This window comes from Penicillium manginii, assembly GCF_028828005.1.
Source record: "Penicillium manginii strain IBT 31320 chromosome Unknown utg000002l:1.0-5564898.0:1.0-5567710.0, whole genome shotgun sequence".
NCBI lineage: Eukaryota > Fungi > Ascomycota > Eurotiomycetes > Eurotiales > Aspergillaceae > Penicillium > Penicillium manginii.
This window is the reverse complement of record NW_026643103.1, coordinates 2,975,267-2,997,639: the sequence shown is the minus strand read 5'-3', so window position 1 is coordinate 2,997,639 and position 22,373 is coordinate 2,975,267. Positions and strand designations below refer to the sequence as shown.

Sequence of the window (22,373 nt, the reverse complement as noted above, 5' to 3'; positions counted from 1 at the left end):
ACACCTTCATGTTGTATTATGACCTCGTGGGTACATAAAATCGGGTATAAATGGAGGCTTGGGATGGCCATGAAACAGCACCGATTAACTCACACATTCTCCTGTCACAGGTGACAGTATTTCGAAATGAAACACTTTCCTATCACCTGTAAGGTTCTCGCCGTTGTCATGGCATGCGCTAGCGCAGTGATTGCCGACAATCCCCTAGCTACACCGGACCAAAAGGAGTTGGATGCACTTGCAATTGAGCTCAATCAAAATTATGATTTTGTTGTACTCAAAGCCGAAGCGAAAGTCGCATATCAAACTGCCCATGGGCTTCCGATCAGTGATGAAGCAGCTTCTCGTCTCGACGCAGCCATCGACGAATTGGCTTTCAGTGCTCTCCAAAAGGCCATAAACACGGACCCATATTACCCTAAAGCATATTGGGTCGATGCCGGTCCTCGAAGCTGGTTTGGTCTTGATGTCCCTGGTGGTCGATACTCATACGACAATCCAGATTGTATCTATCGCACAATTCCAATCGACGACAGTTTAAGTTATGTGATTCAAGGATACCGCCACACTCCCGGTCCTACAGATGTTACGTTCTCTTTGATCAGCGACCCAAACTCCCAGAATACCGTCGCACATCTATCAGGTTCTGATTTGGTCATTGAGGATGACGGTTCATACACAATCACCATCAACAGCTCGTCTGCCGATGGTGCAAAGAATCACATTCAGTCTACTTCATCGGGCACGCAGCTTTTTGTCCGAAATAACTTAGGCGATTGGCAGACCGAAAAACCAGACAACATCTCCGTTGTGTTGGTCGACGATGCCTCGGGACAGGATCCAATAAGCGAAGCAAAAATCATCAGCACCGCAAGATGGAACTTGCAGGAATCAATCGTGGACTATGGGGTTGGCGCATTGGGCATCAAGACAACGATCAACAAATTAAACACCCTCAACGCGCCAACTCAGTCCAGCACCCTCGGCACTTTAACGAGCCAGGCGAGCTCCTTCGGCCATTTCAAGTTAGGCGACCAAGAGGCTCTTGTCGCTACAATTACTCAAGGGGATGCGGATTATTTTGTCTTTCCCTGGACGGACCCTTGGATGATTACAACCGAGCCAGGAAACAGTCAAGTCAGTTTGAACAATATTCAAGCTTCTGTCAACGACAATGGAACTTATACGTTTGTGGTATCTCTTGAGGACCCGGGTGTCTACAACTGGATCAACACAACTGGCCTAACTGAGGGGACAGCCATGGTGCGCTGGCAAGGCTTGTCTGATGATGCTACTTCCTCATCCAATCCCCCCGCTATAGTTGCTCAAGTAGCCCAGTTGTCCGAGCTGAAATCTATCCTACCATCGGAGACAAGGTTTGTGACAACCGAGGAGCGCTCACAACAACTAAGTGACCGCCGTTCGGGATACAATCAAAGAACTGCAACATGAAGACAGCATTGGTGTGGGAATTAGGCGTCTTATGATCTTATGATGTAATTCACTGCCACGAATATGTAGCCTTTTTAGTCCTAGGGCTTAAAGACAAAACAGCAGATTCAACTTTCCATAAAATGATTTTCCAGGGTTGATTTAAAACTTTTAAGATAAGATATAATTTTAGATTTCTTGTACACTATAATAAAACGAAAGGGCGGCCGGGCTATTAAAAGAGAGAAGAAGGCTGAAGGGAAAGTGCTCAAATCCACATCATCCTAAACCACGACATCAGTTTGTGATCACAGGACAAGAGTTATCCCATTTTGTTTGCACAGCTACATTCACCAAAAAAGAAGCAACACTCTTCCGGCTTGCAGACCCCATCAATGGCACACCTTTCCCGTCATTTGGCCACTCGCGTAGCCCCATAGCATCAGTTTCCACTAAGCGCGACGGACGCACCATCACATAGGTAACACCACTCTGACGGACCTCGCGGTCGGTATGGTTGTGATCGTTGTACTGGTAAATCATGTTGGACTTGCTCATCAGGCCCTTCATCAAACAGGGCATATTATCCCACGAAGCACCCACCCCAAAGGCTTGGAGAATCACGATTTTGGGGACGTTGAACTCCTTCATGACAGATACCACATTGGCATTGCTGTCGGCCATTAGGCGTGGTGGAGAGATCGGAGCAGCGAATGGACTGTCAGAGGCTCTTGGGGCGCTAAGAGTCACGACCACTGCGTCCGGTGTTTGAATTTTGAAGACATCTCGTACGTTTTCGATGTTTGTTGGAGTCCCTGAACTTAATTAGTTATTTGTCTTTATTCAAGTATTCATCAGTTAGCGGAATTACATACCTTCGAAGACATTGACATCTGGACAATCGTCCATCGAGTCTGGGTTGCGAACCAATGCCGTGACTTGGTGACCTACTTAATCGTTAGCAAAGGACCCAGGGCGATTCTCAATTCTTCTTCAGTTCAAGCATACCTTGACGTAGAAACTCGGAAATGGTGAGCTTTCCAGTGCGACCACTTCCTCCGATGATAAGAACGTGCATATTGAGTTGATGAGTGACTTGTGGTGGCTCTTGAAAAATAAAAACAAAACACAGAAGATGTTTGGTTGGATTGAAGTAGAGATTATTGACGGTAATTGCAGTAATTTAGAGCTAATCGAGGCCAGAAACTATTGGTTCTTATAGGAAATTCGAGTGGTTTTTTTTTTGGTGGTGATGGATCGGATCCGAAAGTGACAGTCCGGATCCGAAGGAGCAACACGCCCTTTCTCCGAGAGGCTTTGATTTCTAACAATTGAGCCCCAAAGCGCGTAATGACCAGCATTATTCTGCCAGGGCATCAATTCGACGCGTAAAATTACAAAATCGTGCATTCGGATGTGATATGCCTATTAATTTTCCCATTCCACGCGTATCAGAGGCGTGGTATACAACGCGACATTATCTCCGACTGCATCGGTCTTGGTATACGTGAGATAGACCTCGTTGGAGTCGGGCAGAGAAAGTGCCGGATTTGCCTGTAAAGTATATGCCCCCAATGAATAATTTCCGTTGACACCTGAGTAGAACTGAACTGGCTCAGTCCATGGTCCTTCTGGTGCAGGCGAAGTGGTGATGTAGAAATCCGCAGAGACCGAGTTACTCGCCTGACCGATCCAGACAAACGACTTCCAAGGGGTGGAGAAGTAGTAAGTTCCCTGGCGGCCAGCAGAAGCATTCTGGATCGTTGCCGCTTCATTGCCTATTTTCGGCTGGGTTTTTGTCCAATCTCCATTCACGTAGAATTCGTACTCCGATTTGGCCTCGACGTTGGCAACGGGTACGCGTGCGAGATTCACAGAGCCCCCCCGTGGCTTGTCCCCAGATATACACAACGTCATCTTGGACCACACCTCCATATGTACCAAAGGGAATGTCGTTCTCAGCCCAGAAGGCTTCATTGATCAACTCGACCTTGGGGAGACCACTTGCCCCGGTAGTGTAGCTGACGCGGTATAGAGCGACGGATGGATGTGGGATAAGGTCGGAAAGACCCGAAATATGGGAGTTGCTGATCCACGTATATCCAGTCGTACCACTCGAATCCGAGCTGGTGACCAGAGGAGGTGCGTTGGCCCACAGCGGATATCTCGTTCCGTCTGAGCATATTCCAGCTTGGTTATCGTCACAGTTACCAGGAACAAGTGGATAGAAAGAGTTGTCTTGATTGTCGCCGTACATGGTCAGCTGAGAGCCGCCACCAGTGACCAAGTCCGACCATGATGCGGAGCTAGTGAAAATTGGCAAATTCGGGATTCCATCGGAATCATAATGTTGTGTATCTCTACAGACCCACAAAGCACGATCTCCAAACAGAGAAGATCCACAAGAGTCTCGATTCAAGGAAGAGTCTGCCAGAATACCAACTACTTGAGGTGTTCCTTTCACGACAGGCTTGATATAAGCCCGCCTCTCCTGGCTGTTTGGGAAAGCGAGGGCTATGTGGGCCAAAGAAGCTGCTAGAAGGCTATATCTCATCATGAAGCTGGAATTGAAAAGTCCTCGGGGTGTTGATCGAAAATTTGAAAAGGATACGTTCGGTAACATGGAATATCTCCCTCCTTTCTCTCTCTATGTAGTTCATAGTTTTATCCCTTTTTGGCATTTCGTTTCTTCTCAAGACCAAAAGGGCTTGTCCTAATGTTGCAACGCATGAAACTCGGACCGGGCGCTATGGGCGGCCCTGTGCGCTGCTAGGTGCTTGCCGAGTCACTCGGGCCTCTCCAACGCTCACGAATGCCGTGCAGACATGTGGGGTAGTAGTGTTGAAAATTGATTAAACATTGCTCATAGGAATTTCTTCAATTGATGAACGAAGAGGTTAACGAGGCATTTTCAATGTAAGTCTAAATTAATGAGAAAGGAATACCTAGGTAGCTCACTAGAAATTGTATTCTCTGCCAATAAATCTAGTCAATAACGTCATTCTTTGTACTAAGTGAGAAGTGATATACACTTAGGAGGAACAGTGACTTGTCGACTTCGAAACCCGACGCGGATTATTTGACCATTTCTGGGTCGTTTCTAGTAATTATTCACGCAAGCCACTAGGGGAAAAGGAACGAAAACGAGGCTGACCGTGAGGCATATTACTTGCGTATTCCAACTTGAAGTGGAGAAGGACGGAGTTCGGCTGTCGCTTCCCCCGAGTCCGCAATCAATTACTTTGCCGAGCGATTCGCTTCGGCACACCGGTGGCTTTTTGTCCTTTCTATTCGGGCTAATGAGGTTTCTAGTCCTACTATAATACAGATAGTCCCACAAGAGCTGTCTTCAACACATGTCTTCTCTTTAGCAAATATCTCAGAGAGCTCGGTCTACGGGATTGTTGGTCCCGATAGCGCCGCAAAATCCGGGTTAATATAGACACAGCGGGGGAGCATGTGTCCAAGCCATCCGTTCACCCAAAATGTCATCGCCGATCAGACGCCCTTGGAAGAGAATAAGCCCCGCAAAGCCCCCTGAGCCATTAGCAGACGATACCCCTGGCCGTCGATTCTGTCTCAGATGTACCGTCTGACCCCCAGATGATACCCGGAGCATTTGCCCTTATGAGACAAGACTGTGAAAAATAAAGTTACACAAGATAGCTATACCGTAAATGCATTAGCTTCAGATGATGACATTGTGACTCCTTGTAGATTGTGTCTGCGAAGTATACCTGGAACCGTTGACCCGCCATTGTGGCTTCAAAGGTTGCATTGATGAGCTGGGGTCCAATCCCTGCATACAGCCAAGTATCATAGACACGCTAAATTGTATTATATCGCATTTCCATAGGCCAACTGTCTTTCTGGAATATGAATCGGGCCACCGGTGAGCACAGTCCATTGAGACCGGGAGAAGCCGACGCCCTTGTATAGTTCGTGGTCAATGCGTTCAATCCACTCTCGGCTTTTTAGGGTAGATTTGATTGGTTTAGTTTTCCAGTCCGCGGGGCCCCGGATTCTCTATATTGAGTGTTATCTGGAGAACAAGTCAAGAAGTTAAGAACAATTTCAAAGACTTCAAAATTCGAAGTTGGAAAAGATGTTCAATACTTTCGTTGGGGTCAATAACAGTGATTCGGTGCAAAGTCCAACTGAGCGACGTCGTTCAATTGTTACTAAAGCATGCGTGGAATGCCGCAGACGCAAAACCAAGTGTATTGGAACGCAGCCTTGCACGGGCTGTTTGGCCTGTAACGTGGAATGTGTTTTCCCTGAATTTCGTCGGAGGGGAAGGAAGTGAGCATGGCACACTATTTTGACAAACGTTTGCTTCGACTGACGTTTCAATTTTGATAGGAGTCAGAAGGCGGCAATTAACGCTGCCCCTGGTGGGGATTATGAAGCTGTTGTCAAGCTCCTCTTTCCGAATACCTCTATACAGACACTCAAAAGTCTTTCTCGTGCAAACTTATTAGAGCAAGCCCGACTGGAAGGTGACTTCACTCCTGGGACAAGCAACTATAGTTCCTCGGTTACATCCCCCGACGTTGTATTCCCGCAGAAGCCGAGATCCGTGCCGGACTCGGATGCCCATGATCGACTCTACAAGTTACAGTATCAGGAGTCGGCGATCTTTGAGTGGGATGAGAATTCGCCGGCAGTTTGCACGTCTGTGGAAGATGATGTGAATGCACTCTCTCTGTCGAACGATTCTAAGACCTCTTTTGTGGGAATTTCATCAGTTGCTGCAGCTGTCAGAGCTTTAACAAAGATTGTCCCATCCCGGATACAGAACCCATCTAGGTCAGAAAAAGCAAACTCTGGAATATTCGAAGATTTGCGAACGACAACAATAACAGCTTCCAACCTCGGGCCAATATGTTCATACCGTGAAGAACAAAGATTGATCGACGCCTATTTTGCGGGAATTCACGTTTTCGCTCCCGTCATACACGAGCCCAGCTTTCGCAGCAGGTATCTGAATCATCAAGGAACTACGGATCGATCATGGCTTGCCCTTTTGAACATAGTACTCGCGCTCGGCAGCATAACCTCATCGCCGGGGGACTCCGAAGAGGATTTGCAGTACTTCCATCTAGCTCAACAGTATCTATCACTGGAAAGCTTAGGCAGTGGTCGGTTAGAGACTTTACAAGCCCTGCTGCTCATGGGAGGCCAGTACCTGCATTTCAGAAATCGCCCAAACATGGCTTCTGCAATAATTGGGGCTTGTTACCGGATTGCAGGTGGCCTGGGGCTACACCTTCAATGTCCCGAAGACATGCAAGGAAAGTTTTCTCCACAAGAAGAGATAAAGCGCCGCAATTGGTGGACGATTTATGTCCTCGATACGTGGGGATCTGTGACGTTGGGGAGACCTTCAATTACACATGGGATTGCGGTAGAACTGCCAAACAACATTCTTGATGACAAGGTATGACCAATAAATTGGGAATATTTTACTTCCATCCATGGCAGCCAGGGCATACGGGGCTAATTTTACATCCAGCGCGGTATTCTTCCTATGTCAGAGCCCACGATAAACTCACCTCTCATCCATAATATCCAGCTGTGCAAGATCATCAACCTTATCCAAGATCGCTTGATAGTGAACTCAGTTATGGCAGACGATGAGCTTCGCCACTATGATGAGATGTTGTTAACATGGTTTGAAAGTCTACCGCCATTCCTACATTCTGTGAACATTTGCCCGCCCGATCTTCAGGATGCCCGGGTGGTTCTCAAGTGGAGGTATCACAATATCCGATTTCTATTACATAGGCCGATTCTCCTCGACACTGTCATCAGAATCATTCCCATGAATCATCTCGCTCTCAACGAACGGGTAGCCGTCTCCAAATGCCGGGACATCGCCATGGAGACTATTTTTAGCATTCAGGCGGAATGGCGACCCAACAAAATCTGTTGCTGGAATGCTGTCTGGTTCCTATTCCAAGCGTGCCTTATTCCCTTGATGGCAATCGCGGTTGAATCAGAAGACCATGAAGATTATCAAAACTGGTGCAATCAAGTTCAGACTGGGATAGATGCTTGCGAGGAGATGTCACAATTCAGCCCCGTGGGCAGAAGACAAAGACTGTTCTTATGCAAATCTTCATGGCTGTTGTCAATAATTCAACGGTCAATTCGAAACACGAAGTGGACGCAGAAGCTCAACCTCCGATTGATACGGTTATGGGATTGTTCGCTGGCGATTGGGATCAGTTAAATGGATATAATGTCTTCGGGCAGATCAATACCGTTGGGAACCCTTACCTTGATGATCAATTTCTTGAGCAATACTATCCCCAAAACGCTATCTGAGTTGTCGTTGAGACTTTCTTGAGATGTTGATAAAGGAGAGAAGATATTTTGCTCGCTTTGATTGATTTTTGGCGTTCTCTTTTCTTATACCCTGGTCGTATGTACTGCTTATCTGAAGCCTTTTCGCTTAGCACTTACTTGAAATTATCCGATTTCATCCTAAATACAAAATTTGAATAATAGAGCCTCAGGCCCAACGCCAATCCTACTAGATCCTGGTCAAAGCCATTGTTTTCTTTCAACTTTGATGTTTTATTGAACAAAGAAGAACAATCAAGCTTCCGCGGCTTTGTCCGAAATATTATTTTTCCCTTGCGGTCCTGTTGTGTCTTCGCCTCCTGGGCACATAGGTACCTAGGTGTTTGAAGTATATAAAGACGCAACCTAGCCCCTTTCCTCTTCCTTTAATTCAATGGACTTGGAGTCTGCTCCCTCGATAAAATTTTCAGATTTCTCTCTTACGACCTCGGGATCTTTCTCAAAGATTCTACCCATAATAGAAACAACAAAACCTTGGAATTTGACCTAGGGCATCTACCACCATAATGAGCCACGACTCCGAAGCGGGTGCCGCTGAGTACACAGGTGCTCTCTGGCTGAACATTCAATTTGTTCCCTCTGATAGTGACTTGTCAGAAAGGGATCTCCTCGAGAAGATTCTTAACTCGATTCAAAGTCGACAAGTGACAATTTCCTGTCATGATCTCAGCTCGTACGCATCTTTCCTTTTTTCCATCAAAATCAACGGGCCATTCAGCGGCGTGGATGATATTTATAAAGAAGCCTCTAGTACTGTTGAGGCTTGGCTACAGACAGTTGACCTGATGGGACTTCCATTTTCACGCTGGGGGGATTTTTAAACTGTGAGTCAGCCCTGGCGGCAAAAATCCTTAATATCGATTTAAATGAGAGCATAATTTCATATTTTGAGCTGCTGAGGACGTTGGTCGGCAAGGAAGCCGCAGTCTCACGACGCAAGTTCATGAATATGTGGCTTTCGAAATACTTTTCTTTGTTGTGAAGAAAACCAACCCCAATATCATATATAGTATGTTAAAATTCATTCATTACTAGTAGCATACCTAGGTATATAGTTCTCTATCCAATATTATATAATACTTTCCAAGTTGGCATGTACCTACTAGGTAAGTAAATTGATTAATTAGGCCCTAGGCAGTATCAAGATACTTTTCCAACTTTCATTATATTTATTAGAGCTGACCAGACGCTCAAGATGATGCTAATATTTCAGATCTGAACGAAAAGGCTTAGCTTGTCAATGGATTCTTTCAAAGTTTGTATGCCTGAAAGGGATGCTCAACATTTCTGTCACATAAATACTATTGTAACAAACCATGATAGACAAAGAGGAGCAAAAGTATCGTACAACGAACGCCAATAATTCTTATTGAGATAGTCAGAACAAAGAAGCGGTTCTAGTACCCCTTCTTTGACAGATAGAATCCTCCTTATTTAAAATCTGACCTCTCCTCGTCTCGAATTCAGCAGACTCGAGTCATATTTACATAACACCTATCATCATCTGTAAACAATATGCCCGGGTATTGCTTTCCCTCGTTCATTGGGTTACGATTGAGTTTGAGGCTTCGGATAAAAGCAAGAGCCATAAAGCCATCTTGAGAATTATGCTTAGGGCAATTAAAGAGAAGCGAGCAATTCTCACAGGTCCGGTCCACGAAAGACCCCCATGGAGACCGTATAGTTACACTATGATGGTTATTGTCAATGATGTCTATATCATGGAGAACGAGGCCTACGATAAGGCAGAGAAGCTTGTAAAGGATATGATTCCAAGGGTTGTTACTCATGGTCTACCTTTTAATCATCAGAACATTTTTGGTATGTAATTTCGGTAGTATGTGGGTAAAGATGTAAGTATATGGTGTCTTAATTCCTACTGTTGAATTTTATCTCAATCCATGGATCAATTAAAATTAATTTCTTCAAAGATGCAAAAGTGAATATGTTCGCCAGCGTAGTCAGTGTATTCTCTATTTGAGTCAATGCTAATGAGTTACTAGGGGTTGATTCTTCTTCTATCCAGGTGGTAACACGGGGAGATCTAGTGAGAAATAAGTTAATTGAAAATGTTGACTACGTAATTGATGCTAACAAGTGACATGCTAATAATGAATTCGCAGTGACTCCCACATGCTCGAATTTTACTAGAACAAGCACGGTCCTATCTCCTCTTCAATTCTATTACTTTCTCCCTCGTGGCTCCTCGCGTAAAGTGACATTGGAACAATATATCTGTTCATGAGCAAGCTTAACTAGGGAACCAAGCATTAGTAACCTTGAGCCTCTGGTAAGATTTGGTAGGAGACAGAAAACGTCGGTCTCGCATGATTTGTATTTTCCTAGTATCATCACGACCATCATAACTGACCAGATTTAAGCTCGGGAACCACCAATCGGTTTATTCAATGGCCCCTCTTTTGTCTATGATAACGGATGCTCTGGTCTTTGTTCATTTTCCGGCATTTAGTTTTAACAAAGCCCATTCATCTAAAGACTTTCAACAAGATCAAATAAACTATTGTCATGGGTCAAGACAAAGCATAAAGGGGATCTCTAGCCAATCTTCGCCTCGAATCTGACTATATAAGTCCCCTCGACCACCATTATATGAGAGAAGATCAAGCAGCCCTAAGATACAAATACATAACAAATAGCTAAGTCGGCTTACTCCTCCCACCACCAATGTCGGACAGTCGCACAATATCACCCACATCCAGCCTTATGGCTTCGTCTTCAGTAGAGAGTTTCGATCCAGTAATGTTCTGGGTCGTCGTATATTTCACTGAACAAGATCGCTGGATGACCGACATGCAGCTGCTCAAGAAAATGCGCGTCGATATCCAAGACCGACTCGCCGTTACATGGACCCACATCGACCCTGGATACACCGATTATAAATACCCCATTTTACTCATTAGCCTGGACAACGATCTCGAAGAACTCTTTAATATGGCTGAAAGTATCGTTGACACCTTCATTCAGGATTACCCCTACCAGGGGCCGCCTTTTCGCCGGGATGATATTTTTCCTCCTGTGACTCGGAAACAGAAGTGAAGTCCGATTACGCTTCATCTTTCAGTGGGCCTTTCCAAGACTAATTTATAATGAAGCTCTGCTGAGGGCATTGGTCGGTACGCAAAACCGCAGCCTCACGAGGTAACCTTCATTATGATCAGTAATGGTATACCCATCCCCTTCACTTGCATCCCAATGTAAAGGATTTTTCACGACAGCAATTGACCCAATTATACGTGAATGTTAGTAATTGCATGAAGCTCTGCTGAGGGCATTGGTCGGTGTGCAAAACCGCAGCCTCACGACGTAAACTTCATTAGCATCCATGGATGACAAGCATTGGTATACCCATTGGTATACCCACCTGGGCACCTGGGCATCTTCTTCACCTAGTACGCCCAGTGTAAACTATTTTTACGAAAGTGACTCACAAGATTATACCTTAATTTTAATACCATGGACCTTTATTTGGACATTCTCAATATAGTAGACCGTATTTATCTTCCATTTCGTATTGTAGAGACCAAAGCAGAGAGTCTAGAAACTAGGATACTGCTGTCCAATTATATCAAAAAGAGAATCAAAATTCGCCCCTTGAAGCAGGTCAACCATATTGAGATCAAAATTCGGACCACCCTGGAGCTGGCTGGCTTCCGTTTGTTGGAAGTCGAGTGCTAAGGAAGAGGGCATGTCTGCTAGAGTCGGTTCTCCATTGGGATTCACGGGTTGGGAATGCCTTTGTGCAGAATCCTGTCCAGCTTGTAGACCCATGGAAGTGTTATTTCCAAAGCCTGCCATTACTGCTGGATAAGATACGTCGGGTTGCGACGCATTTCTTCGACCCAACGCATCATCTGACGATGCTCCACGAGGGCTGTGCGGCTCGCTAGACCGCCTGTTGAGCTTTGCTCTTTTCTGCTCTCGCCGCTCCGCGGGGTCCAAAGCTTCCGCCTCGCCTCGCCTTCTTAATGTATAAGAATGAGCTTTTGCTGCTGCGTCGGGGTGACTCTGCACTTGTCGAATTTTGGCAGCTAGAACGGAGAGGGCGAGCTGGCAGTGCCGAGCTGTCTCCCATTGGACAGACATCTGGTTTAGGAAACCCAAGCAGGCATCAATTTCCTGAAGCCCTTTTGCGATAACGTATTGGTTAAGCTGGCAAGCGAAAGCCAAAACTAGGCCCGACATCCACGCCGCAGACAAGAAACCAGGCCAAAATAATGCCTGTTTGCTATCTACCTGGCTTTTCAACGCGGCTAGAATAGCCCTGGCTGCGCCAATGCACGTTTGCAGGCCGGAGCAGAATTCTGCCGTTGTCGGGTCCGACGATAATGACGGCCGATGAATGATGAGAATGAGATGTTGGTATAGCACCGTGAAGAATGGACCGAAGTCAAATGGGCGATCTGTGTCGATGGGATTTCCTGGTATTTTTCCTTGAAGCTCGAGTGGTAGACTATTCCACCATTTGTGCACATCGGTCACGAGGAAAAGAATCGAGCTTCGGCGAACGGACCGAACAAGGATAGATTTGTGAAAAATCTCCAATGCTCGTCCCGTGAGGGTTCCAGAGTCAACATAGCTAGCCAAGACTGTTTCTTTCCTGCGATTTTCTGCTTCCGAGGCACTTCTGGACCCATTTTCACCGGGGCGAGAGGGCACAGTGTCGTCTTTGGGTCCTTGTCCATTTCCAGAACTATGGACGGTGGAATGTGACATGCTCTGTAAATCTTCGTTCGTATTCGAGCCCATGAATCGTCGTCTTGGAGTGTGAATCTCTGACGCAGCAGGTAGACAAACATCGATATCTGAGTCTTGTATACCGAGGGGCAAACCCAGAGCTTGACTTAAGTAGCGATCGATAGCGTAAGCGCACCAGAATATGCGCTTCCTCAGCTGCCTATCATGGGACGAGAGTTGCGTATACCGGAATGGGCAGCGATGCAGACCCGCGTGAAGAACAGACCGTAAGACACATCCTCCGAATGTGGATGCCAGTCTGAGAGACATGGTCGCAATGAGATAAACTTGCACAGAGAGTAGTGCTTGCAATGAAGCGATATCGTGCCGAGTGGCCAGGACCGCAAGCAAAGAGATCATGTTGGTTGGTGACTGGATTCGATATTTAGCCGGGACTTCCAGGTCTGGTCGGAGTAGATGTCCAAGGTTGAAGATGCATTGGAAGATTACTGTCCAACACAAGCTCCTATGATCTGATGATAAGGTGCCTTGGGCTGACTGATCTGATGTCTCACGGGAATATAACCCCTCCATGGCCTGCAAAAAGGAGGGGCCGTGCAGGAATGGGAAGAGAGGATGCCAAACTTTGAAGTACATCATCATGAGTTCCTTAGACAGCCCAAGGGGCGGGGCTTGGCCTAAAGCCGAAGCAATTGTTGGATCATATCTCCAGTATGCATGGTCATCTCTCGGCCCTTGCGGGGAGGCAGAATCTGCGCTCGAAGACACGGTAGCACGTCGGTTCTGCTGAGGCGAGTCTTCTGCACCGACAAGAGTATCCTCAGCTAGAGGAAACTCCGTTTCTGGTGACCCTTGGACATCTTGTCCCGTGGAAAATGCACGTCTGACAGTATTGACGAAGTAAACGCCGCTGGAGGAGCCCACGAACTGGCTATCCTCGTTGGAGTTGGCCGTTATGGAGCCGATCTCGGATGTTCCGGGCTCGTATTCTGGCGGGTCCATTGTGAGCTGGGCATTTCGCTCTAGCTAGCAGCTAGGGAGAATTCGAAATCTCATGAGCTTTTTGCCTGAAAGGTCATTAAAGTCCTTTACCCTCGGCTTCATCCGAGGAGGTCGGAATGCTTAGTCATGGTACAAACCGGGGAACTACAACTTGAACTTCAAATTCTTCAGGCCCATACCAGTTAGTATGCAATGACTCTTATTCATTCTAGTATATCTGAGTTGATATCAGAGCCTAAGGCTATGTATTAGAGATATTTATGAGAAGCAATCATTTAAAAGCAAATCAGGCACTCGGCCATCCCATTAGGTTCACGGCACTGCACTCCTAGATCCGGGGCAGTAAGAGGGACAAACGAGACCCTTCCGCGAGGAAGACATATCTCTATGTTACAAAGTAAGAAAATATGGGGAAATACTAGGGAGGACGATAACGTGAAACACAGATTCAGGGGGACAGGAAGAGAAAGACGTCACAACTCCCTCCCAAAGAAAAAAAAAGGGAAAAAAAGGTAGATCTTAACAAACCCACATCCAGCGCCCAAGGAAATAAACTTTTACCGACCTCGTCTCTGCAGACAAGCGTGTCCCTTGAGAAGGTCTCAAGGCAGGAGACAGCAGATTTGACTCTGGAGGAGGGGTGTACGATGGGAGAGGCAGGGGAGATTGAATCGAAGTCGTGCCGCGTTCACTAAACCACCAGTAGGTGACACTGCCTAAGACAAGAAAACTTTTCAAACCGAGGGATATCGAGATCGGAGGGAAAGAGGAGCAGAGCGAGAAAGGTTCAACAGTAGAAAGGAAAAAGAAAAATGAAAGGTCATCAAAACGTGCGTCCAAGAGGTTCCGAGCGAAGTAAAGCGTCGACCATTGGGTCTACCACATTCTCCGAAGCGTTTGATTGAGACACGTCATTTAAGACTTGTTCTCCTCGGAGGAAGCCTCCTTAGCGGCCTCCTCGGGCTTGGGCTCGGCGGGAGCCTCACCCTCGGTACCCTTGTTCTTCATATACTCATCATAGACGTTGAGGGCCTCGTCAACCTTGGCGCGGAGAGCATCCTCATCATCAAGCCTAGTAGAGAAATGTATTAGCAAGCCTATTTTTGGATGGAAGTTAAAAATGTAGGGGGGAAAACTTACAGGCCAAGCAACTCAGCGTTGTCCATCTCCAGAAGCATACCAGTGATCTTACCGGCAAGCTCAGGCTGCTGAGCTTGGATCTTGGGGTAGAGAGCTTCACCGAGCATCTGCTTCTGTTGCTGGGGGGGAGCGGCGAGGATGGCGGGGTTGCTGGAGGCAGACTCGGTCTGACCGGGCTGACCAGCGGGGGCGGGCTGACCGCGGCCCTGGCCACGGCCCATGCCCTGAGGACCACCACGTCCATATCCGGGACCGCCACGCATGCCCTGGCCCATAGGCATACCAGGAACTTGGCCACGGCCACCGGCACCACGGCCGAACTGACCCTGCATGGGGTAGCCCATACCGTTAGGCATACCACCGGGGACTTGCATGCCCATGGGCATACCCTGGAAGTTGGGGGGGAGCTGCTGGTTGGGGCCCATACCACGGCCACCCTGCTGGGGGAAACCACCGGGGTACTGACCGGGACGTCCACCGGGCATACCAGCCATGACCATACCGGGCTGGGGAGGGAAGGGCATACCACCGCGCTGACCGCCGGGGATGAAACCTTGCTGACCGGGGCCGTAGAAGACAGCGGGCTGCATGTAAGGCTGGGGCATACCGGCAGCGGCAGCGGCCTGCTGCTGGCGGATAGTGTTGCGGGCCTGGATGCTAGCCTCGAGCTGGCTGCGGCGGACATCCTTGCGCTGGGCAAGAGCAACATAGAGGGGCTTGCCGTTGACCATGCGCTGGTTCATCTCGGTGACAGCCTTGGAGGCCTCGTCGGGGCTGCTGAAGCAAACGAAACCGAAGCCCTTGCTCTTTCCAAGGAGCTTCTTCTCGGACTTGTCGCCCTCCTGCTCCTCCTCAGCCTCCTCGCCCTCCTGCTTCTCCTCAGTCTTCTCCTCGTCCTTCTTCTCCTCCTTAACCTCCTCCTCCTTCTTCTCCTCAGCCTCCTTCTCCTCGGCCTTCTCCTCGGTCTTCTCCTCAGAGGTCTCACCCTCCTTCTCCTCAGGAGAGGGAGAGCCCTCGGTCAGGGAGTCACGCATGACCTTGGCGGAGGTGATAGTGCCGTAGGGGGCGAAGAGGTCACGGAGCTTGTCATCATTGACATCGTCAGTCAAGTTCTTGACGTACAGGTTGACACCCTGGTACTTGGAGGCCTTCTCGAGGCGAGCGGCCTCGTACTGCTTGCGCAGCTCCTCCTCACGCTCGTGCTTCTTCTGAGCACGGCCAACGTAGAGCTTCTGGCCCTTAATGTCCTTCTCGTTCATCTCCTCGACGGCGGCCTGCGCGCTCTCGTGGGTGGAGTAGTTGACGAAACCGAAGCCACGGCTCTTGCCCTCCTGGTCGTGGCTGAGAGTGGCGGAGGTGATCTCACCGAAAGCCTCGAACATGATGCGGAACTCCTCATCGGGGATCTCGGTGTCAAGGTTCTTAACGTAGATGTTGGTGTAGTTGGCCTTCATCTCCTCGAACTTGCTCTGGCGATCCTTCTTAGAGATGTGGTGGCCGACGAAGACCTTCTTGTCGTTCAGAAGCATGCCGTTAACGTGCTTGATGGCGTTATTGGCAGCCTCGGCAGTCTCGTAGTGAACGAAACCGTAGCCCTTGGAGTTGGCGAACTCATCCTGGGCGACCTTGCAGGACAGAATGTTACCGAAGGCAGCAAAGGTGTCGTGGAGAGCCTTGTTGTCAATGGCGTTGTCCAGGTTCTTGATGAAAACATTGCCCTGGCCAGTCTTGCGCAGAGCGGGGTCACGCTGGGACCACATGATACGGCAGGGCTTGCCCTTGATGAGGGTGTAGTTCAGGTCCTCGAGAGCACGTTCACCATCAGCGGTGTTGTTGTAGTTGACGTAGGCGTATCCGAGGGAGCGACGGGTGACGGCGTCGCGGCAGACACGGATGGAGGCGACCTGGCCGATGGAGGAGAAGAGCTCGTACAGCATGGCCTCGGTCACGGAAGGGTCCAGCTCGCCGACGTAGAGGGAAGCCGAGTGGGGTTGGTTGTTGGCAGCATCGCCGGCGGTCTCGGGGGCAGCAGCAGCCGGGGCAGCACCGTTGGCCTCAGCGGCGGGGGGAGCCGTTGACATTGCTGTCAGTGGCGGTGGGGGTGGTGGCAGCGTCGGCGGACATGATGACGGGCTGACTTTTTTTTTCTTTTCTGAATTTGTCAAGTATTAGCAGAAGAACTCTCGTGAAGTTTAGTTGTGGGGAACAAGTGTCGAAAAAGATGTATTTTCGGCAATGTTACACTGCATTCCATGCGGCCTCTTTGGCGAGGACCATGAGTGCTGTGATCAAAGCCAGCGAGGGGTGGAAAACGTGTCAAAGGGGATGATGAGCTATAGAGCACAGATTACCACGCAACAAAGGACTCTGTTTGGGAGGGGGAATTGCACCTGATTCCAGATATACCAAGATGGTAGCTGCAATCGATGGGAAGGATCCAAACAGTACAGAGCAGCAGAATACAGAGCAAGAAAAACCAGGGCAGTGCACGTTCGAAAGTGAGGGTAAAAAATGAGACGAGAAATTGGAGGACGCGACCAACCTTGAAAAGTGAGGCGGTTGAAGGGAATCTTCCGCACACCGCACAATGGGGAGGGGATGGAGATAAGATAACCGAAGTTTTTTTCTGGGGGATTTTTCGGGTTTTTTTGAGGATTTTTTGAATGGCTTTCGAGATGGTCGAAAGTAAAAAAGAAGAGGATTCCCTAAGGAGAGAGAGAAAGAGGTGGGTAGTTTCAGAAAGAAAAAAAGTTGGCCCGCGAAAAGGCGGCCTTTCTGGAAAACTCAGAGGAGAAAGAGAGGGGCCGCTAGGCTGGATTGGGTAGGTGGGTGGGCTGCTTTAAGGGCTTGCGAGGGGTTCACGTGCACCACGTCAGTACCATGGTTGATATTCACAGTAGTCCCCATTGGGTATTATGCAGATGTATACAGTACTTCATACTTCATATTCTTGGAGAATACTTATTGATTCTTGAACACTCATTTCTCTAGTCTACACCTAGGTAGCAACCACATTCCATCCACCCACCAATGAACTTCCCGCTATTTGCTGGCACCAGCACCGCATGGCCAGGTTAAAGACTCGACAGTGCTAACTCAAATCGAAACCAGCACCCGAGCTCACCGCATACAGCAGCTTCTTCCGTAGCCCATCCTCGGTCGAATACCGCGGAAGTTTCAAGAGATTCACACAGGTACTAGTACTAGGCAATCGCGTCTCATCATCAGTGGAGTCCCGAATACTAAAACAAGGACGCAAGTGACTGAACCCGAGCAGAGGTGCACGAGGAGTCGACGTCACAAACCGCACAACCTGCTGCCGTTCCTTGTTATTCAGCCCATGCATCACCTTCCAGAAGAGCTTGATCGTAGGGTGTTCCTCATTGTCGTCGCCAATCACGTAGACACCACCATACAGTGTGTTCTTTCGCAGATCCTCCACGTTGATATCACCAGTCTCGCCACCCACCAGCGTCTGCAGCTCCGCTTGGTTGAACATGGATAACCAGGCTGGCTGGATAATTTGTCCCAGGCCTTGTAAGAAGGCGTTGGTCTGCATTGAAGGTTGCACTTGGAGACGGTAGCGAGCAATGTAGGATATGTACACCAGACGGTTCTGGTTGGTCACGGGAGTCTTGGAGCCATTGTGTCGCAACTCCTTCGTCACTGTCCGATTCGGAGAATTGGACATTGGAATCGTGTCGGTAACGGTAAAGTCCAACGAAAAGTCCTCCACGTCTCCGGTATAGTTCTTCAATTGCAACTACAGAAGGTTTGTCAGTCATCTTCACTGTAGTCGTAGATAAACCACTACATTCCCAGTACTTACCAGTCCTTGGTACAGACCTCGGTCCAGGTCCTTGAGATCATTCAAATTGGCCCGGTAGGATGACTCTCTCATGGCTGACCCGGTACCCCCCCGTCAAAGCCCACTTTAACAAGAAAAAGGGCGCAAAGTTCACATCGATGAGAATTCCTTCATACAGACACTTCCCAATCACTCGGCCAAGGAACTCATACCGCCGGAGCAATTCACGGACGTGTCCCGAGCTTTCGGAACTCGACACAGGCATTCCGCTCTTTCTGCATTTCTCGTTGTATTCCTCAATACATTGCGCCACGGCCGTGGCATTCGGGTACAGCAAGTGCTCGTCATTTTCGGAAAACATATCCAAGGCGCTCTCGGTCTTGAATGCCTCGGTGGTAATGCTGGTCAGGAATTCTTTGGTGACTCCGCCACCATCAATACCCGCCTCCATGGCCCCGAACTTATCAATGAAGCTGATTTGGATCGGCTCCTTGAGACCATCGCCCAGTTGGTAGAACTGGGACAGCGCATCATCAAATACATGCTCTCTCCGGATCTCTGCCTGATGACGAGCCAGGATCTCCTGAAACGCTGGGTGCCCATTAGACATTTGCCATGCACGCCACGAGTCGGGCTCGACATATCCGTGTCGGCGGCGATGCTGGTCGTGATAAATAAATTGGCGGAAAATCTGAACACGGGTGGTAAAGGGAATGAAGAAAGGCATATTTCGCAGGATTTCAAGTCGGGGTGCGATAGCCGCAAGGACCCTACCTCGAGCCACTCGTTGCTGATGACGCCGCAGAGATTCCAGTCGGATAGTTTGCTGGGCATGACCAGCCCCGGCGAGCCCATACGGCGTGTTCGTCCCATCATCCACCGTGTCAGCTTCATCTGGGTCTTCCATCCGAGCCTGGACCTCATGTCGCCTCTCCTCTTCACCAACAACAGCGGGGATGAACCCTTCCATATCAAACCGGCTGGTCATAAGCCAGTGATCTGGGGGAAGGAAATTGCGTCGTGAACTATAATTAAGTCGTTGTTTAGTATCGGGGTGTTTTCTTATCATAGGTCTGGGAATTTCAACTCACTCTCTTTCATGTAACATCCGAAGCAATCCCGTAACAAGACCCTTGAAATACTCCAATGGGATCCCAGTAACCCCGGGTAGATAATTATTCTGTCCTTTAGACTCAAGATCATCGGCAGTAGGTACGGGAGCGGAAGAGCCGGGTATTTGCGAAACGCTGTTAAAATAGGTACTGAGGTTGACAGCTGTTGGCCGGAGCTCCGGCTCGCTTAGATCCACTGCATTCCAGTAAAGAGTGAAGGCGAGGTTTTTCAGGAATATTGTCATGTCACTGACATCTTTCAGGGGCAAAGCACTTTCCCTCGTCCAAGAAACCTTGGTACTATCAGATGAGGTGAAAGAGGACGTACTAGAAAAGAATTCATCGTCGTCCATGACTTTCAGTACAAAAGTGTAGAGTTCAAGGAAAAGTAGGATAGTTGTCCACTCTTGATCTCTCTGGTCTTGGGGCATGGCAAAGGATTCGTTTGCCTGTTCTGTTAAGAGCAGTAGAGGAAGTACTTTGTGCGAGTCACTGCTGATCACCTGGAAGATCTGGCTTGATCTAGAGGCCTGCCAGAAGTATTTTATGGCAGGAATCTTTGCATCCAGCTGGCCCGGCACTTGCTCTCCGGAAGGGGCAGAGCCCAGGTATAACCACATTCGAATATCATCACCGCGCCGTGGGAATATTCTGAGCAGGTTCAAGGCATATGTGGCAAGCACTCGTGCCTTCTTTGACTCGTCCGATGGGGTTATCAACCCCGTTTGCGACTGACGAGGGGAGCGAATGCGGGATAGAAGCCCAGTAACGCTGCTTTGGTTGACAAGACTGCTCACCTGCTCCTTTATGAATGGATGTAAAGGACGGACCCCTTTAGGCAAATCCACTTCACTCGGGTCTTCGACTTCCAGGCCCTGCATTAGGAAAGTGGCTGTTGAGGTGAGCAATTCCGACACTACGGTCACAAATTCCAGCTCTGGAGTATGGGTATTGGCATGCGTGCCAAGGGCATGTCGTTGGAAAAAGATGAGATAGGACAGCAACCAGATGCGGGATTTTGTATCGTTCAGAGCGCGAGGTGTTGGAGTAGTTTCTGCAAGGCATGCCGAGACAGCCAAGGCTAGCATCCTGTAATTTATCTGACTAGCCAACCCATCCAACCCACCTAGATAAATCCCGAGGTCTTGGATAGTGAGGTATGAGGTCGCGAATGATTCATACACGGACATTGTCTCCGAAGTGATTGGGCGTAAGAGAGCGAGGATCGCCTCCTGGAGAAGTTCGGGATCAACGCCTTCATGTTTCTGATCAGAGTCTGTTTGTTGTCGCTGAAGGTGCAAATTAGACAGGTTCTTGGTCAGGTATGCCATCGTCTCGTAGTAAGCACGTGCAATGTTTGCCATTTGTTTCGGTATTAAGCCTGACAGGAATATCACCGATCGAATCAAAGGTTCGATCGCAGATATTGGAACGTGGGGTTTTGATGCCGAGCTCAGGACTCTGAGAACCGCCATCGCCAAGCGTTTGAGCAGCTTTGTCCACTCCCCCTCTGCGGCGATCGTGGGAAGTGTCCTGAACGTCTGCTCGAAGGCATCGACAAAGTACACCAGGCGTAAGATGTCATCACGCTTCCGGGATGACACAAATTGGACCAGCAGCCTCAGCTGAGACAGGCATTGGTCCCCCGTAGCGTATGGAATCGAGCGACGGGACGAAAAGGCCGCATCATCGGCGGAAGTTTCAACACTGACGGCCAGGTCCACAGCATCCGTCATTTGCCGCTCATTGTTATCCCATTCAGATCTCCATAGCTGATGAGTCCCTGACTTGCTGCGGTAGCCCCGCCAGGTTCTCTGGATCACACGAGACGCATTCTGTTTCTCTCTCTCCCGCTGCCGTTGCATACGCTCTTGCTGTGCAATGGCGACGGCGCTTTGAGGATTCGATGCATGAGGGGTCGGTCGTGCCGGCGAGCCGCCGGGGAATGCTGCGAAAGGATTGTTGGAGCGACCACTGAGGTTCACCTGCCGTGGACGACGAGAGCTGCCAGTGAAGGACTGGAACATGGCGTGGGGTTCCTCCGCCCGGGGGGGAGGGCGAGAACTAGAAGTTCAAGTGAGATGAAAGTCTATGCGCAAGGATATCACTGCAGATGCAAAGTATGAAATAACGGCAAGCTCATACCGCCGTGCTGCGGAAGTGAACGTTGAAGAACTATGACATATCCAAGACTAAGGAAGGTCCCGATATGCGCATGAATACCTTATCGGGCTCCGCCTTGGGTGCACGGCACACGCACTTCTGGGGTTACTCTGGCGTGAAGAGATGAACTTGTTGCCACGCTATTGCCACTCGCTAAGAGGATTACCCTAGGCGAGTCTTACGCCGTACGGAGTAGGAGTAATAGTGATGATGTTTATGCTTAGCTTATTATTGCAAACAATAGTGGTTCTATAGACTTAACAGAGCAGGTCTCGTCTCTGTTCTATTTCCGACTCTTCTTTCCCAGGGCCCGGATCAACATGGATTATCCACACTTCCATCATTCGACTATAGGTAGTATCGATGCCGAGGGGTATCGACTGGGCCCTTTTTTTAATCAAGTATGCTGTACATATAATACATAGAGGATGCGATCGGCCAGCGAAGCGGTAGGAAGGTATATCGAGGAGGCGGATAGCGGTGGAAAGGTGGGAGACAACACGCGTTGCCGAACGCCTGGGATCACATGGTTAGAAGGCTGGAAGATCGAGAGGATAGAATAGCTATCGGGGCGCGGGTTAGAGTACTCACATCCAATTCAGATATGGAATGGTTGAGGCCATCGAGCCAAA

The 22,373-nt window shown here is 48.8% G+C and overlaps 10 protein-coding genes across 10 annotated transcripts; 5 read left to right on the top strand and 5 right to left on the bottom strand.

The window, feature by feature from the left end:
* Positions 1–126: 126 nt before the first annotated feature.
* Positions 127–1,452, top strand: N7533_002389 (uncharacterized protein; the record flags this gene model as incomplete). The annotated part of the gene is made up of 1 exon (XM_057099039.1): positions 127–1,452. The coding sequence occupies one exon, from the start codon at positions 127–129 to the stop codon at positions 1,450–1,452; it is 1,326 nt and encodes a 441-aa protein (XP_056964175.1).
* Positions 1,453–1,728: 276 nt separating this feature from the next.
* Positions 1,729–2,509, bottom strand: N7533_002388 (uncharacterized protein; the record flags this gene model as incomplete). Its single annotated transcript, XM_057099038.1, has 3 exons — positions 1,729–2,246; positions 2,307–2,378; positions 2,440–2,509. 3 exons carry the CDS (start codon positions 2,507–2,509, stop codon positions 1,729–1,731), a joined length of 660 nt encoding a protein of 219 aa, XP_056964174.1.
* A 350-nt stretch (positions 2,510–2,859) lies between these two features.
* N7533_002387 (uncharacterized protein) lies at positions 2,860–3,985 on the bottom strand (the record flags this gene model as incomplete). The annotated part of the gene is made up of 2 exons (XM_057099037.1): positions 2,860–3,135; positions 3,260–3,985. The coding sequence occupies 2 exons, from the start codon at positions 3,983–3,985 to the stop codon at positions 2,860–2,862; spliced, it is 1,002 nt and encodes a 333-aa protein (XP_056964173.1).
* Positions 3,986–5,536: 1,551 nt separating this feature from the next.
* On the top strand, positions 5,537–7,666 carry N7533_002386 (uncharacterized protein; the record flags this gene model as incomplete). Its single annotated transcript, XM_057099036.1, has 3 exons — positions 5,537–5,733; positions 5,794–6,871; positions 6,947–7,666. The coding sequence occupies 3 exons, from the start codon at positions 5,537–5,539 to the stop codon at positions 7,664–7,666; spliced, it is 1,995 nt and encodes a 664-aa protein (XP_056964172.1).
* A 640-nt stretch (positions 7,667–8,306) lies between these two features.
* Positions 8,307–8,621, top strand: N7533_002385 (uncharacterized protein; the record flags this gene model as incomplete). The annotated part of the gene is made up of 1 exon (XM_057099035.1): positions 8,307–8,621. The coding sequence occupies one exon, from the start codon at positions 8,307–8,309 to the stop codon at positions 8,619–8,621; it is 315 nt and encodes a 104-aa protein (XP_056964171.1).
* Positions 8,622–9,491: 870 nt separating this feature from the next.
* N7533_002384 (uncharacterized protein) lies at positions 9,492–10,019 on the top strand (the record flags this gene model as incomplete). Its single annotated transcript, XM_057099034.1, has 2 exons — positions 9,492–9,621; positions 9,952–10,019. The coding sequence occupies 2 exons, from the start codon at positions 9,492–9,494 to the stop codon at positions 10,017–10,019; spliced, it is 198 nt and encodes a 65-aa protein (XP_056964170.1).
* Positions 10,020–10,485: 466 nt separating this feature from the next.
* On the top strand, positions 10,486–10,857 carry N7533_002383 (uncharacterized protein; the record flags this gene model as incomplete). The annotated part of the gene is made up of 1 exon (XM_057099033.1): positions 10,486–10,857. The coding sequence occupies one exon, from the start codon at positions 10,486–10,488 to the stop codon at positions 10,855–10,857; it is 372 nt and encodes a 123-aa protein (XP_056964169.1).
* A 498-nt stretch (positions 10,858–11,355) lies between these two features.
* N7533_002382 (transcription factor domain-containing protein) lies at positions 11,356–13,518 on the bottom strand (the record flags this gene model as incomplete). Its single annotated transcript, XM_057099032.1, has 1 exon — positions 11,356–13,518. The coding sequence occupies one exon, from the start codon at positions 13,516–13,518 to the stop codon at positions 11,356–11,358; it is 2,163 nt and encodes a 720-aa protein (XP_056964168.1).
* Positions 13,519–14,433: 915 nt separating this feature from the next.
* Positions 14,434–16,739, bottom strand: pab1 (polyadenylate-binding protein; the record flags this gene model as incomplete). Its single annotated transcript, XM_057099031.1, has 2 exons — positions 14,434–14,590; positions 14,659–16,739. 2 exons carry the CDS (start codon positions 16,737–16,739, stop codon positions 14,434–14,436), a joined length of 2,238 nt encoding a protein of 745 aa, XP_056964167.1.
* A 1,010-nt stretch (positions 16,740–17,749) lies between these two features.
* N7533_002380 (HECT-type E3 ubiquitin-protein ligase) lies at positions 17,750–21,605 on the bottom strand (the record flags this gene model as incomplete). Its single annotated transcript, XM_057099030.1, has 4 exons — positions 17,750–18,421; positions 18,488–18,517; positions 18,567–19,491; positions 19,558–21,605. 4 exons carry the CDS (start codon positions 21,603–21,605, stop codon positions 17,750–17,752), a joined length of 3,675 nt encoding a protein of 1,224 aa, XP_056964166.1.
* Between the last annotated feature and the right edge of the window lie 768 nt (positions 21,606–22,373).